General features: G+C 43.0%; 2 protein-coding genes across 3 annotated transcripts; both read left to right on the top strand.

Annotated features, from left to right (window-relative positions):
• Positions 1-344: 344 nt before the first annotated feature.
• LOC139346752 (ATP-dependent zinc metalloprotease YME1L1-like) lies at positions 345-7,962 on the top strand. 2 transcript variants are annotated; one of them, XM_070986005.1, is made up of 18 exons: positions 345-578; positions 1,220-1,339; positions 1,557-1,725; positions 2,249-2,350; positions 2,453-2,565; positions 2,675-2,825; positions 2,945-3,052; positions 3,456-3,629; positions 3,785-3,937; positions 4,026-4,158; positions 4,255-4,317; positions 4,893-5,005; positions 5,232-5,387; positions 5,554-5,705; positions 5,802-5,928; positions 6,186-6,259; positions 6,680-6,766; positions 6,865-7,962. In XM_070986005.1, the coding sequence occupies exons 1-18, from the start codon at positions 543-545 to the stop codon at positions 7,015-7,017; spliced, it is 2,184 nt and encodes a 727-aa protein (XP_070842106.1). In that variant the 5' UTR covers positions 345-542; the 3' UTR covers positions 7,018-7,962. The 2 variants fall into 2 exon arrangements, with proteins under 2 accessions (XP_070842106.1, XP_070842108.1); XM_070986007.1 differs by having other exon boundaries at positions 352-578; positions 2,945-3,028; positions 6,865-7,902.
• A 453-nt stretch (positions 7,963-8,415) lies between these two features.
• On the top strand, positions 8,416-15,184 carry pks1 (polyketide synthase 1). Its single transcript, XM_070986421.1, has 6 exons — positions 8,416-8,473; positions 8,574-8,727; positions 8,824-8,984; positions 9,080-9,283; positions 9,375-9,556; positions 9,647-15,184. The coding sequence occupies exons 1-6, from the start codon at positions 8,416-8,418 to the stop codon at positions 15,140-15,142; spliced, it is 6,255 nt and encodes a 2,084-aa protein (XP_070842522.1). The 3' UTR covers positions 15,143-15,184.
• The last annotated feature ends 229 nt before the right edge of the window (positions 15,185-15,413 follow it).

Raw genomic sequence — 15,413 nt, 5'->3', positions numbered from 1 at the left:
TGTGCCGTAATTAAGAATGATCTATTAATTGTAACTATGAAACCATCAAATATATATTCATTTGTCAAAATAAGAACGCTAACGGAACGATATAAATATTTGCGATATTTGAATTTTGATCAGGCAGTAAGGAAGAGACATGAGAACTAAATATAGAAATTGTGTAACAACAGCAATCTTATTTTTCTAGTAAGGTTAATTATGCAAAAAATGCAGATGAACTTTTAGATTTGTCATACACTGTTTCAGAATTTTCGATCCACTTTTAATAAACGTTTAGTTTGACTTGTTTACAAGTGATGTAACGAAGAAAGTGGCACCCGGTAGTAATTCATCTTGACGTCATTTTGTAGTCCATTTGACCTCGGTTGCCGGAGAATCCATTTGGTGTGATAAGCTAAGCTGCTGAAAGTTGTGTAACAAGGAAAACAAAAGGACACGGCTCCCGGGAGGACTCGTACATTTCAGTTATATAGACTAGAGGGTCTCTCCCCACACATCATCCCTCCAAGACCTGGTTTTGAATTATCATCCGGCAAAAAATGTTTTCACTGTCAACGTCGTTTCAGCCACAGCAGGTAAGCCGACTGCTGCTTTTTGATTAGCTAGCTAAAGTGTGCTTTTTTGAAAACCTATCTGTCCTTTCGTTATATTGTCAGTATTGCCGAGGAATGGCTGTTGTTGGCGGTTAAAGCAATAAGAAGCTCTTTCTTTTGTTGTTTATGTCACGTCTTCTGTTGTGGTCAATGACAACTCAGCTCGGCTAATGTTAGCATTAACAAGTCAACGGTAGATTCCCCCTTAATCAGCCCATGCTTACGTCACGTTGTTCTCGTAAGCTAGTCTAAAGCAGGGACAGTCCTGACACACTGTGTACCTGCGATTATAACTAAACCTTCAGGTGTATCTGTAAAGAGCTGGGCTTTAAGTACGTTGAAAGGTGTTAAGTTAATATCCATGGGGTCGAGGTTACATAACTCGCATACATTTGTCGTGTGAGGCCATACTGTTCTCTGAGGCGGAGAGCAGAGTCAGTCAACCTGAGTAACACTTGGTCCTGTCTGGAAAATTCACCTGAAATCCAGCAAAACTGAAATACTTTTCCAAACATTGACATATGTGAACATTCAGTACGTAAGTTATGATAAATGTTAGATTATACATATCACCATGTGTTGAGTGACTGCTCTTCACCCTCCTCTGTTTGTGTATCTGACAGATGATACTGCCCGTCACCCAGCTCATCAATGCCCTCCACTCTCTGAAGAACTCGGCCACAGCTTCAGTCCAGACCCTGCACAGAGACCTCATTCCAGAGCACAATTCATTTCTAAAAGAGGTGAGATGGACACTACGGCTACACGACATGCCCCCAGAGTACAGAAGCAGGTCTCACGTGTGCAGCGTATCTGTCAATGTGTTAATTACAACATCTCTGGAAACGTATGTCTAAAGTGTTTTGAAAAGCTCTGCTTACCTACACGTGGGTCATTGTTTCCATGATTATCGTCTCACAAAGGTGTATGTAACCTACTTCTGTTATCCCTCCTTCACAGCCCAATGTGAGTCTGAGGGATCTCGGCCTGTCAGAGATCAGGGTGAGTCAGCTGGACGAGCTGGTCAGCAGGTTGCTGCCTTCACCGGGACCAGAAGAACCTCCTGCCATTCCTTCACCGTGGAGGACGAGTCACGTGTCTGCAGACAGCTTCTTCCACAACAAGCATGGTGAGCAGCTCCGGGCCACCGAGCTGAAAGACGACCCATCTTTATTGTTTTCAAAGAAAATGACTCAAGGCTTACTTTATCATAAGACAGCCAAATGCGAGTGAATTTGATTAGAATTTGAAATCCTGGTGGGCCAGACGCTCTGTGGGCTGGTTGCTCCGCTGATCACAAATAACTTCTACTGCCGTTACCTGCAGTCAAACATCTGAGCGTAGTGAGCCTGAAGGCATCGTCAGAGCAGAGAGAGAGCAGCTCATTGGGCCCAGCGATACCAGTTCAGCTGTTAGATGAAGCAGTAAGACAGCAGGGATAAGATAAACACAGTTTGGGTTTGGCTTGCTGGCTGCTGCTTTTGTTTTGAAAGTAAACTTGTTGAACTTTTAGAAAGATGTGCTTGTCACTGTTGATTTTAACAACTCCCAACCCGGAGTATGTGAGACTATTTTGTTAGTTAAGAAAACAAATTTTGTTGATACAGCATATCGTGTAAAGTGAAAAGGTTTTTGCACGTTTTGTCTGACAGGCTTTTCACACAGAAGATTGGGGGTTTTTGGCTCCCCGATATTCCACAGACAATACCACAGTCCTCTAAAAGAAGTCTGCTCAGAGCTACAATTCCTGCCTGGTAAGAAACTGACTTTGACTACCGAACCGGCTGTGTGTTATCTGTGTGTGTGAACGGCTTGACATGTAATGTTTTCGGTTGTCTGTGTGTGTCTCTCTTTAGTTTGGGTCCAGAGTCGGGGTTTCAAGACGCTTAGATCAAAGACCAGACGGATGAATGAATCTGGATATGACGCTCCGGTGGAGTCTGAGCCCTACACACCAGCCTTCATGAAGGTCAGCATGTTACCGCAGAATTGCAGCAGTTTTTAAAATGTGTTTAACGGAGGGGTAACTGGGCTCTATGAGTGAAAGCAGCTTGAAGCTTCTTCTGCTCCCATCACAGGGATTGCTTCAGAAAGAAAAGGGACCAGAGGCGCAATCGCTGGACCAGCTGCTTACACAAAAGAACCTCCCAGAACACCAGCACGAGGCTTTCAAGACGGGTTTCACCGAAGGGTTCATGAGGTCTCAGGCCTTCACTCAGAGAACACAAGGCATGTGTAACAGTTGCAGCAGGTGTTCACTGAGTGGCAGTGTTGAGTTAAAACACAGACATCACATCATTGACATGAAGGACTTCTAACCAGCTTTCGTCTGTGCTTTGTTTTGACAGACTCTCTGAGGAGAACCAGGTTGGTCCTGTTCGTCCTCCTCCTCCTTGGTATTTATGGCTTGTCTAGAACCCCCTTCCTTTCGGGTAAAGGCTCCTTTTCTGATGCTGGTTTGTTTCAGTTTTAATTCTTTCCTACGCTTGAAAATGAAGCCACAGCTCTACATGCACACAGCAAATGGAACAGAGCTTGTTAGTGTCTATTTTCAGCTTAAATACTGATGCAATATGTTTCTAACACATAATTTTACAGTACAGCTGATAAGACATGTGCTGTGGTGTGTATGTAGAGCTGGACTGATTGTTGTGTTTGTGCCACTGTGCAGTAATACTTCAATATTAATATAAACCACGCGTGTTAATGCCAATGTGCTAGAACTGTTTGAATAACAGGAAGTGAGAAATGTGAATAGTGCTGCAGTAAGCATATCGTAAGCAGCAGTTATCCTGCCTGACACTGTGAAGAAGCCTTTCCGGTGTCTCTGTACTGAACCAGCTGTTTTGGGTTTCACAGTGAGGTTCCGCACCACATCTGGACTTGACTCAGCAGTCGACCCCGTCCAGATGAAGAATGTGACATTTGAGCATGTCAAAGGAGTGGAGGAGGCAAAGAATGAATTACAAGATGTTGTGGAGTTTCTCAAGAACCCCCAGAAGTTCACTGTTCTGGGCGGAAAGCTGCCAAAAGGTATTTTATTTTAGACTCTCTCCACATGCTCCGTTTCCTCTGTTTTATCGTCCAATGGGGATAGTCTAATCTTCAAACTTGCCAGTTGGTCCAGCCTGATGTTTTTTGATACACTTTTGTCTTATCCTGACTAATTTCCTCTGTTATCCTCTCAGGGATCCTCCTTGTTGGTCCACCAGGCACAGGAAAGACTCTGTTAGCACGGGCTGTGGCTGGGGAGGCCGATGTGCCTTTCTACTACGCCTCCGGCTCAGAGTTTGATGAGATGTTTGTGGGCGTTGGCGCAAGCCGAATCAGGAACCTTTTCAGTAAGTTTGCCGGATGTGAGAGAATGTCAATAAGCAGTTGAGGATGCGGCCAAACAACTCGAATCTCCCTTTTTTTCGTGGTTTGTAGAAGAGGCAAAAGCGAATGCTCCGTGTGTCATCTTCATTGACGAGCTGGACAGCGTTGGTGGGAAGAGGATCGAGTCTCCCATGCATCCCTATTCCAGACAAACCATCAACCAGCTGCTGGCTGAAATGGACGGGTCAGTTTTCTGCCTTTGACATCGTTAAAACTGCAAAGTGTGAATAAAACGTAAAGAGCTGTCACTTCCTGTTGCTAATGTTTTGGTGTTTTACAGGTTTAAACCAAATGAAGGTGTCATTGTTGTTGGTGCTACAAACCTCGCAGAGGCTTTGGATAAGTATGTTTACAGTTCAAACACTAATATTTGTATTCTTTCACTCAGACTTTAATCTGCCTTGTTACATAAAATGACCTATTGCTTGACATAAGGCCGATCCTCACAGTATGCAGAGATAGTTCACGTACGCAATGATACTTAGTTTTCCCTTATGGCCTCGTCCTCGTTTCTGCATTAACCCGAATTTAACCATTTCATGTACACGAATAACAAAGCAAACACTGGGAATAGAAATAAACCACTGACCTGCATTATTTCAACTACAGTGGTGGGAAATGGGAATAAAAAAGTGGAAAAAAGAAATTGTTGTACAATGAAGTGAAAAACAAGACTTGGCACACATGAAGCTCTTCAAAACGCATCGTATGTGATGAAAGTAGTACAAGTGTGTCACATGTCCTCAGTTACTTATTGCAAACAGACGTTGCTCCTGAGGAAGAGCATTATGAGACACAACAAGGACAGAAAGAAGTGTAACGGCTCAGTAGTTTCACATGGCGTTAAGTCTTTTAGTAGAAATTAAGAATCTACAGACGCTGAAACTTAATTAATACTACGTTGCTCCTACTTTCCAGTGCTCTGGTAAGGCCCGGGAGGTTTGACATGCAGGTGACGGTCCCTCGCCCAGACGTGAAAGGACGCACTGAAATCCTCAACTGGTACCTCTCCAAGATCAAAGTGGACCCTGGTAGGTCTCAGTGTAAACTGTCCTAAACTGTTCAGAGTATTTTGTCTCACTAATATCTCAGAAAACAAATTTTCAGAAAGTCTCTTATTGGAAACGGTATCAAAGCATTTCATTCAAAGCTCTGTACACCTGTGAAAATACCTTTGTTTGCCACCTGTAAAGGCTGCCATTGTGTCTTGAACACTGACCACCTTTTATAAAGAGGGCATTTTCCTTTGTGTTACAGCTGTGAATGCAGAGATTATTGCCCGGGGCACTGTGGGCTTTTCTGGGGCAGAGCTGGAGAACCTGGTCAACCAGGCAGCCCTGAAGGCAGCCGTGGACGAGAAAGAGATGGTCACAATGAAGGAACTGGAGTTCGCGAAGGACAAGATCCTCATGGGTGAATACACGCAGTGTCTAGATCCGCTCACATCACGTCACATGACACAGATTACCTCGACACACTCGAGTTAGGAGGCAGGAAGAATGTTAGCGGGAGATAACGTGAATGGGAGTTAATGCTGCGATCGCTTAAAACCCTTTTTGTTTTGTCCTCTCCATATCAGGCCCTGAGAGGAAGAGCGTTGAAATCGACAAGAAGAACAAGACCATCACAGCCTACCATGAGTCCGGTCATGCCATCGTTGCCTATTTCACCAAAGATGCGATGCCCATCAATAAGGCCACTATCATGCCTCGAGGCCCAACTCTTGGCCATGTGAGCTTTCTTCTCATACTCCTTACCAGCACAGCGTGTAGTTTCTTAAAACTGAACCTAAAGCTAATCAGCATTGTCCCGGTCTCTGTCCTCTAGGTGTCCATGCTCCCAGAAAATGACCGCTGGAGCGAGACACGAGCCCAGCTGCTGGCTCAGATGGACGTCAGTATGGGCGGCCGAGTGGCAGAGGAGCTCATCTTTGGAGATGACTACATCACAACAGGTGCGTGAATAAGAAAACTTTATTTACTTTATGCTCAGGAGTCATTTCAGGACCAAAAATACTGTTAAGATAAACTACTAAACCCACATTGTACAACCAGAACTTTTAAAGTTTATACGAAACAACATTTTGAGAGTATCGAGCGTCTGACCTCAGAACTGCCATATTAGAAAAAATATTATAGCACATGCTTGATTATATTGACTGAATGCTTTGTACACAAAAGTAATTTCAGTCTTCATTGTTTTGCGTTTTAGGAGCATCCAGCGATTTCGATGGAGCAACCAAAATAGCGAAAATGATGGTGACCAGGTTCGGCATGAGTGACAAGGTAAAATTTGAATTTGTGCAGTTGATGAGTGAACATTTTGACCTCTCCTGGGACAGAGAAGAGCTTTTCACTAAACAGTGCTTCTCTGGAGCTTTTACTGTTTGTACTCTTATAGTGCTGGACCTGTATTTACAGTACATACAGTACAACAAAGTTTGCACAAAGCCAAGTGTGAATGTACAGTTTAATGTCAGTTCTTAGCATGTGCATAATAACATTTATGCCTCTGAGTTTGGTGGTACATTCTTACAAATCTGCTTTGCTTCTTTGTGCCATTTTTCCTACCTGACCCACTTGAGGGTGGTCCTCTGCCCAACTGGGCTCCTAAAAGACTATCGCAGCTTCTAATGATCAATCAGTGACTACTTTGTGAGAAGTCTGTTCATTCAAGCTAAAGACGCAGTTTGCGCTTCGTTGCAGCTTGGTGTCATGACCTACGGTGACATAACCAAGCAGAGCCCAGAGACACAAGCTGCCATCGAACAGGAAGTCAGAGTTTTACTTAAGGTGAGATTTCCCACAGCAGCAGTGTTTAATTAATACAGATCATTTCCACCATTTCTCTCTGTCTGTTTCTAATCCACCGGTCTTTCTCTTCCATCCAGGACTCATATGAACGTGCTAAAAACATCCTGAAAACTTACAGCAAGGAACACAAGACGCTAGCTGATGCCCTGCTAAGATACGAAACTCTGGATGCCAAAGAGATCCAGATGGTGCTCGAGGGCAAATCACTGGACCACCAGATACCTCAGTAGATATTTTAGACTCTTGTATCATGTACATATATGAAGCTGTGCAATTGTGCACAGGCCTTTTGGAGGCCTTGGATTTCATCTGTTTGTATCCCTCTTATTATCAATGTGAAGATGACACTGAAATGAGTAAGTTTCACCCCCTTATATACATTTTTATTTGATTCATTTTCATTTGTCTTTCATTTCCTGGAGGGAAAGTGGAGAAGACTTTCAGTTTAACAGCAATTTTAAAGGCACTTGAGTTCAATTGGATGAAAATAAATATTTGTTGTGCATAAGTTTGTCTCCAACAGGTCACAGAGACATTTGAGGTTTCATTAGGGGCTTGTCGCCGTCTGCTCTCGATGACTTCTGTAGTAGTTTTATACATCAGAGTCATGTTTGGTATCATAACAAGGTTATAAATCAAATGAATTTGACAAGGATCATGGTTAATTAAGGTAGATGATTTATTTGATGTGTCTGTGTCTCATTTTAAATTTGTGCGGACCAGTGAACACCATAGGACCTTAAAGTACCTCAGTCTAGAATGTACCATTTGGCTGTAGCAGTAGTACAGAGGATGCCGCTTTTCATTGTTGAACTCTTCACATGAGAGTTTTTTCTCTGAATGATGACGTCTTTCAGTTGCATCGACCATACACTATCTATTTTGTGTGTTCTTATTTATTTAAGTGCCCAAAGATGTGTCCTCTTTTTCTTTTTTTGAAAGTAGAGATAGGCCCTCATACCCTATTTTAAGCTCACCTTTACCTGATAAATGAGGGGAAATGTATATACTGTAAGTGTGCGAAAGGATTGGCTTTGTGCTTCTGTTTGTTTCCAGGCCGAAGGCCATCTTGAAGCTCAAATAAAGGTTACCCTTACCATGAAAGTGTTGTGAAGTATTTCCCTGTCTTAATTTCTTCTAACACCTGATTAATAAAGTCAAATCTACCTTAACACTATTTCAGGAACATCTATGATTGAAAACTTTTCTGTTTCCTTTGAGGGAGGATGTGGCCACAGGTTGCAGTCAAAAAGGGCTTTGAAGTGTCAGAGTGATAATTACTATCTTACTATACACTGTGCTCTTTTGTGCTCTTTTGTCAATCTGCAAACCAGAACAAAAGCTTGTTTACTGCCTTTGAATGAGCTTAACTTACAGTGTATTTAGTTCCAGATGAAGCCAACTGAGATGCAACAAGCCGGGGCATTGTTGTGTCCTCTTGTCCCTTTTCACTGATGCCTGGAGCAATGTTTTATAAAGGGGAGGAGGAGGTACAGAAGCACTAGTTCTGACCAAAGCAGCAACCAGGACTGACCATTAGGCTTCATGATAGAGAGGCGTGAAGTTCCACTTTGGTTTTTAGAATAAATTAACCAAGACTCCAGAGCTACTTCACTACCAAAGGAGCAATGGAGGACGCAGAGGATGACATAGCTGTTGTTGGGATTGGATGCAATTTTCCTGGAGGTTTGACTCAATTGTGATGCTGCTACATGCATTTTAAAATTAGATTTTTATGGAGCTGTCAATACATGAATTATAGGTATTGTGGTCCATTTTATTTTAGGTGAGGGGTTGGACAATTTCTGGAGGGTCCTGTTGGAGAGGAAGAACTGTGTTATGGATATTCCAGCAGAGAGGTTTGACACCACTCTCTGGTATGATGCAGATGATAGCAAACCTGGAAAGACACGGACAACCAAAGCAGCTCTCATAGAAGGGTAAGCATAATCTGTTTAAACAGAGATAAAGTGTCAATCCTTCTATTGAGAGATGTTTGAATTATGATGGATCTGCTGTTTTTTTTTACATTTTAGGTTTAATGAGTTTGATCACAAGTTTTTTGGCGTTACTGAAGCAGAGGCTGATTTCATGGACCCTCAGCAGAAACTCCTCCTGCAGTGTACATACAGGGCATTAGAAGACGCAGGAATGGCTATGGAAAGCATCAGTGGAAGCAGAACTGGAGTTTACATAGGTGACCTCTATCGTTCAATAACACATTCAAAACTCCAAGCACAATTTCATAATGCACAAATTGTGACATACTCTGCTTTTCTAATGGTGTTGCAGGTCTAATGAACAGGGATTACGAGATGCTCCAAAGTAACAGTTCTACTACAATAAGCCACTACAACGGCACTGGAACAGCAATGAGTGTGGCTGCCAATAGAATTTCCTTCACCTTTAATCTCACTGGCCCTTCCTTTGCCATCGACAGCGCCTGTTCCTCATCTCTGGTGGCTCTACATTTAGCCCGGCAGGCTATAAAGCAAGGTATTTGGCTCTCTTTCACCAACAAATGCCATGCCTAAAAGCAAGCTAATTGCATTTGTGTTACACTTTGACTCCAATCCATTTCATCTAGGAGACTGTGAGATGGCTCTGTGTGGAGGTGTCAGCTGTATAATAGAGCCAAAAGTGTTTGTTGCTCTCAGCAAGGCCAAGATGATCTCACCTGAAGGGACCAGCAAACCTTTTTGCAGCAGAGCAGATGGCTATGGTAGAGGCGAGGGCTGCGGTGTAGTTCTCCTGAAGCCTCTGAGAAAAGTAAGCAAGCGTTGAGTTTATTTTTTACAGTGATTTCACTTCATTCATAAATTGCATACAGTGTGTGACAGTGTGACTTTCTATACAAAGGCCATAAAAGACTGCAACAAAATATGGGGTATCATCAGCAAAACAGCCGTCAACCAAGATGGACACTCAGTCACTCCAATCACCAAACCATCCATGACACAACAAGAGGAACTCTTACGCAGAATCTACTCAGAGTCTGATCTTGCAAATGTCCAGTACATAGAAGCACATGGGACTGGAACCCCAGTTGGAGATCCTACAGAGGCAGGAAGCATCTCAACCATCATCGCTAAAGCCAGACCTCCAGGTTCAGCAATGCTGCGGATTGGCTCTGTGAAGGGCAACATTGGACATACAGAATCTGCAGCTGGAGTGGCAGGACTCATCAAGGTACTCTTAATGATGAAGCATGAGACCATTGTTCCCTCGGTTTTCTACTCAGACGATAGTGCCAGTGTAGATGTTAAAGCTCTGAGTATAAGTATTCCTATTAAAGCTGAACGATGGGAGACAAATGGGTCTTTAGAAAGGGTAGCTGGGATCAACAGCTTTGGGTTTGGAGGCACAAATGCACATGTGATTGTAAGAGAGCACAGACAGACCACCGTTTCCACACAGATCCCAAAAGGCTGTCCCAGACTCTTTGTAATATCTGCAGCCTCTGAGAAATCATTTATCCTATCCCTCACTGACACCCGCCAGAGGCTTTGCAGCGGTCAAACAGCTGACATACAGGCACTGTCATACACTTCAGCATGTGGAAGGACTCATTCTAGACACAAATACAGGAAAGCCTTCCTGACATCTTCTCTCTCAGATTTACAACATCAACTGACATCTGCACTGCAAACAAAGTTTGAGTCAATAAGGTCTGACATCCAGGTGGTCTTTGTGTTTTGTGGAAACGGGGTTGCTTACAGGGGTATGTGCAAGCAGCTCCTGAGAGAGGTTCCTGTTTTCAGGGATAAGGTCAGAGAAGTTGAGAAGCTCTTCCAGAGTCATAAAAGCATCAACATTGGTCAGTGGCTTGCTGGTGAGTATGATAATGATGACTTCAGCCAGCCAAATGTGGTCCAACCTCTTCTTTTTGCGATTCAGGTTGGCATTGCCACTCTCCTAAAGCACTGGGGTGTCACACCGGATGCTGTGCTTGGACACTCTGTTGGTGAGGTTGCTGCTGCTCACTGTTCTGGTCTGTTGTCTCTTGAGGATGCAGTGAAAGTGTTGCACCACCGTAGTACTCTTCAGAGCAAGGTCACAGGAGGGAAAATGCTCCTTGTAAGTAATGTGGTGGTAGAAAAGGTATTGAAAATCATTGCAGTCTTTTCTGGAAAAATTTGTGTCGCAGCGTTCAATAGCCCCGAGTCCTGCACTCTATCAGGAGATTCGGATGCTATAGACATCCTCCATCAGAAGCTGAAGATTGAGCTTACAGAGAAAAATCTCTTCCTCCATGAGTTAGATGTGCCAGCAGCATACCATAGCCATATGATGGATCCTATACTAGATGATGTTGAGAAAAATATTGATACTTTGGATGCCAACAACAAGGAGTGCAAACTTTTTTCAACTGTGACTGGAGACAGTTATTCAGATGGTGACTTTGGGACAGGCGAGTACTGGGCAAGGAACATCCGAGAACCTGTTTTGTTTGAACAAACACTGCGTGCTGCCACCAAAGGCAAGCAATCAAGGAGAAATGTGGTCTTTGTGGAGATTGGACCTCGTAGGGCCCTCCAAAGGAACATACATGAGACTTTGGGAAGTAACACCATAGTTATTTCTTCTGTCCAGCCAGGGAGAGATTATGACACAGTCTTGTCTACAGTAGCAAAACTATTTGAACTGGGCATCCATGTGAACTGGCATCAGATCTACAGGGGTCATGAGACACTGCCCACAGCTCTTCCGGTGTATCAGTTTGACAAAACAAAGAAAGAATTGAAATTTGAAGCTATCAGAGGAGGTGATCAACCATCTACTTTTTCTCCACATCCACTCATATCCCAAACAAAGCAGGGCAACAAGGACTACACATGCAACCTCTCATTAGATACTGCACCATATCTTTGGGACCATAAAAATAATGGTGTACCCATTGTGCCAGGTGCATTCTTTGTCGAACTAGCTTATGCCTCAGTGATGGCAAGTTTAAAGCCAAAGAAACCTGTTTCTCGGCTCCAGCTCAGTGTAAGATTTGAGAGTCTGTTTACACTAAGCTCAAACTCTAATCTGTTGAAAGTGACACTGGAACATGCAGAGAATGCAGCTTCATTTAAAATACACTCCTCTGTGGCAACACATGCTGCAGGCACATGCACATATACAGATGGCAGACCACTTATAGAAGAACCTACTGTTTGTCTTGACGCGATTTCCCAAAGGTGCAAATTGGTAATGAAGAGAAAACAGATTTATTCAATTCTTTCTCAGGCAGGATTCAAATATGGCTCTGTCTTCAAACAGCTCGATGATGTGCATTTTGGGGATGAATTCAATGAAGCTGTGACAGCAATTCAAGTTCCTGGTGAACTCCTAAAACACCTTCATGACTATTTCATTCACCCTGTGTTATTGGACTATTTCTTGCAAATGACTGCTGTGGTAGCTATCAGACAGCTAACAGCCAAGCGGGGAATCCCCTCTGCTATCGGTAGTGTAGCCATATCAGGACCACTACAAGAGGAAATGGTCATGTACTTACGAGCCACCCAAGAGACTCCAGACTTCCTTGATGTATGTGGAAGCTTTTCCACCACAGAGGGTCATGTACTGGTGGAACTTAAGGGGGTGAGAATCTCATTTTTAGGTGATTGCTCAAACGCTCTTCAGTCATGGTTCTTCCACAATGAAATAATTGCAATTCCTGACAAGAGAGACTTGCAAAACTGTCAAATAAAAGCAATAGTTTTTGAAGACAAACTTGGCATTGCTAAAGGACTTAGGCCATACATACACACAGAGTCAGTACTCGTGGAGAGCAGAGAACATTGGATGGCAGACCAAGTTCGAAATGTAGTGGTTCACTCACTTAACACCAGTGTGGATTTGGAAAATGTTCTCTTCTTTTGGGGTGTTGACGACCTCAGTCACTTGTCATCTGAGAAGATGCTGGAGTCATTGGTGACTTGCTGTGAGCTATTTCGCCAGATTGTTTTAGCACTGAAAGACAGCAAACGTTCTTGCACTGTCTGGGTCATAACCTACAGATCAACAGAAATGACTGTGGACCATGTTAGTCCTGGTTTTGTGTTGTCTGGTATGACAAGGGCTTGTGCAGCAGAGATGGTAGGTCTCTCTTTTCACTTGATTGACCTTGCTTCTATGACTAGTGAAGACATTCAAATGCTGGTTCAAGTCATAAACACCTGCAAAGAACAAGAGGTCATGATCAGCAAAGGGCAAGCATCAACAACAAGAATAGCACGGACCCCCATGAGGGATGGAGCTCTATGTGAGGGGGATATACCCTCAGTATATGAGAGTGACTTTGTTCTACAGACAACTGATCCATACAGAATGACTCACTTGTCTGCTCTTCCCTATGACACAAATTTAAATCCTGTCCAAGAGAAGTCAGTTGAGATTCAGTTAACCAATGTATGCGTGCATTCCTCTGACTACTTTCCTGTCACCACTTCACATTTGGATTTTGGCAAGACAATGTATTGGAACAAGCAAACGTTTGGGAATCATAAGCTTCTTGCTCTAGATTTTAGTGGCATTGTCACAGCTGTTGCAAAAGATGTTTCTAAAGTAAAAGTGGGGGATCACATTGCTTCATGTTATCCAGTAGCTGCCACTGCAAAGATTATCATTCCTGAAGCTGTGTGCTACAGCACAAAGAGACTCCCAGTTCTGAGAGAGACCCCATGTGTGTCTTACTTCATACTGGCATGGGATATTCTGCAGAGAATCCTGTCTAATGTAAAACAACAGCACAGAAAGCTTGTCATCATCTCCTCCAGCTCAGCCTCTGCTCTGATGAAGGTTTTGGCTCTGACAGCAAACAGGTCGGGCTGGCATGTCTCCTGTCTGCTTCATTCCAGAGAACAACCTCTACATTGTGCTAACAGTCATGCACTTGTTTTTCTGCCCCCATTTGATCACACTTGGTGGGGGATGTATGACAACGGTGGACATGATAGACATGTTATTTTTGTATGTAGCAATCACATGTCATCCTTACTCTCAGCAAACCTGTTTGCACTGAAGAATAAACACATGCATGTGCATAAACTTGATGTAGTTAATGTTCTCCAGAGAGCCAATCTGCAAGAACAAAACAGGAATATCTCTAATTGGCTTATGTCTTTGGGCTTTGATACCATTTCCCTACCATTGAAAACAGAGACTTTTCAATTATCAAGCACGAAAGAGCCCAAGACCAAGGCAGATGTTGAGTCCTACTTCACAACAAAGACAGTGCAGCAAGTTGTTCTACATCACAGACAATCTGATTGTCCATTGTCAGATATCCCTTTACTTTCAAATCCTGGGCATCTTTTTAAACAAAGCTGTGTTTATATTGTAACTGGAGGGCTCTCTGGTTTGGGACTTGAGACGGTGAAGTTCATTGCCCATAATGGAGGGGGTTGTATTGCAACGCTGTCCAGAAGTTGTCCGACCGATGAAAAGCAGTTTGAAATGGAACTTCTCCAGAGAAGATATGGAGTGACAATTATGAATGTCCAATGTGACGTTTCTGTGTCGATGCAGGTATTGGCCGCCATCTCAAAGATTGAACAAAGATTCTCCACTTGTCCAATCAAAGGTGTGTTTCACAGTGCTGCAGTATTACATGATGCATTTATTGAAACCCTTGATCGCTCCTTATTCCAAAAGGTGCTGCAGCCCAAAGTGAGTGGGGCCCTAAACCTTCACTATGCAACACTTCACAGGAAACTAGATTTCTTTGTGTGCTACTCCTCCATCTCTTCATTCATTGGAAATCCCTCACAAAGTAACTATGCAGCAGCCAATTCTTTCCTTGACACATTCTGCCATTATCGGAGAAACCTTGGACTTGCTGGACAGTCCATCAACTGGGGTCCTTTGAACCTTGGTCTCTTGTTGAACAAAGACCATTTCCAAAAGTTCCTGGAGGCAAAAGGGATGATGACAATGGATGTTAGTGACATTCAAGAGGCACTACAACAGTGTCTTCTGCTGAACAGACCTCAGCAAGTCATATGCAAGTTCAACTTCAGAAATCTTTACATTCACGTTCTCTCACAAAATGTATCTCTCAGAGAACGGCTATCAGCTTTAGTGGAAATGGAGCTAAAAAGTGATTTAGGTAATGAACCCAGGGTTCAGTATTTGCCATCAAAACATGAATGTGTGAGAGCAATTGTCAGTGACATCAGCAACGTTAGTGTAGATGAGCTGAATGATGACTCTCCTCTGTGTGCACTGGGTATTGACTCAATGTTGGCCATGACTCTGCAGAATCAGATTTTCCAAGAGACAGGTGTGAATGTACCTTTGGTTAGAATACTGGACCCCAGCAGTACACTGGCCACTTTGGAAACAATTATAAAGAACAATGGATAATTTCACTCATTACATCAAAGAATACTGTGAATGAAGAGTAAGAAGGGGTTTTGTGAATGCATGAAAAAGCCTGGAATAAATGTTTTTGTTCTCAAAGCAGTCAAACTCGAACTCTTTGCCAAAGGCTTGTTTATACAACCTTACAATATTTTCTTGCAGATAGTAAAAATATGTTATGGTTATCACTGACATCTTGGCTCAGTCAGAACTTTTTGAAGCCAATGCTGTACTTGTTTCTGTTTTCAGCTATAATGTGTACATTTATATTGCT

This window comes from Chaetodon trifascialis, chromosome 18 (genome assembly GCF_039877785.1).
Source record: "Chaetodon trifascialis isolate fChaTrf1 chromosome 18, fChaTrf1.hap1, whole genome shotgun sequence".
In the NCBI taxonomy this organism is placed as follows: domain Eukaryota; kingdom Metazoa; phylum Chordata; class Actinopteri; order Chaetodontiformes; family Chaetodontidae; genus Chaetodon; species Chaetodon trifascialis.
Note: the sequence above shows the minus strand (reverse complement) of the source record. Positions and strands in the feature narration are given on the sequence as shown.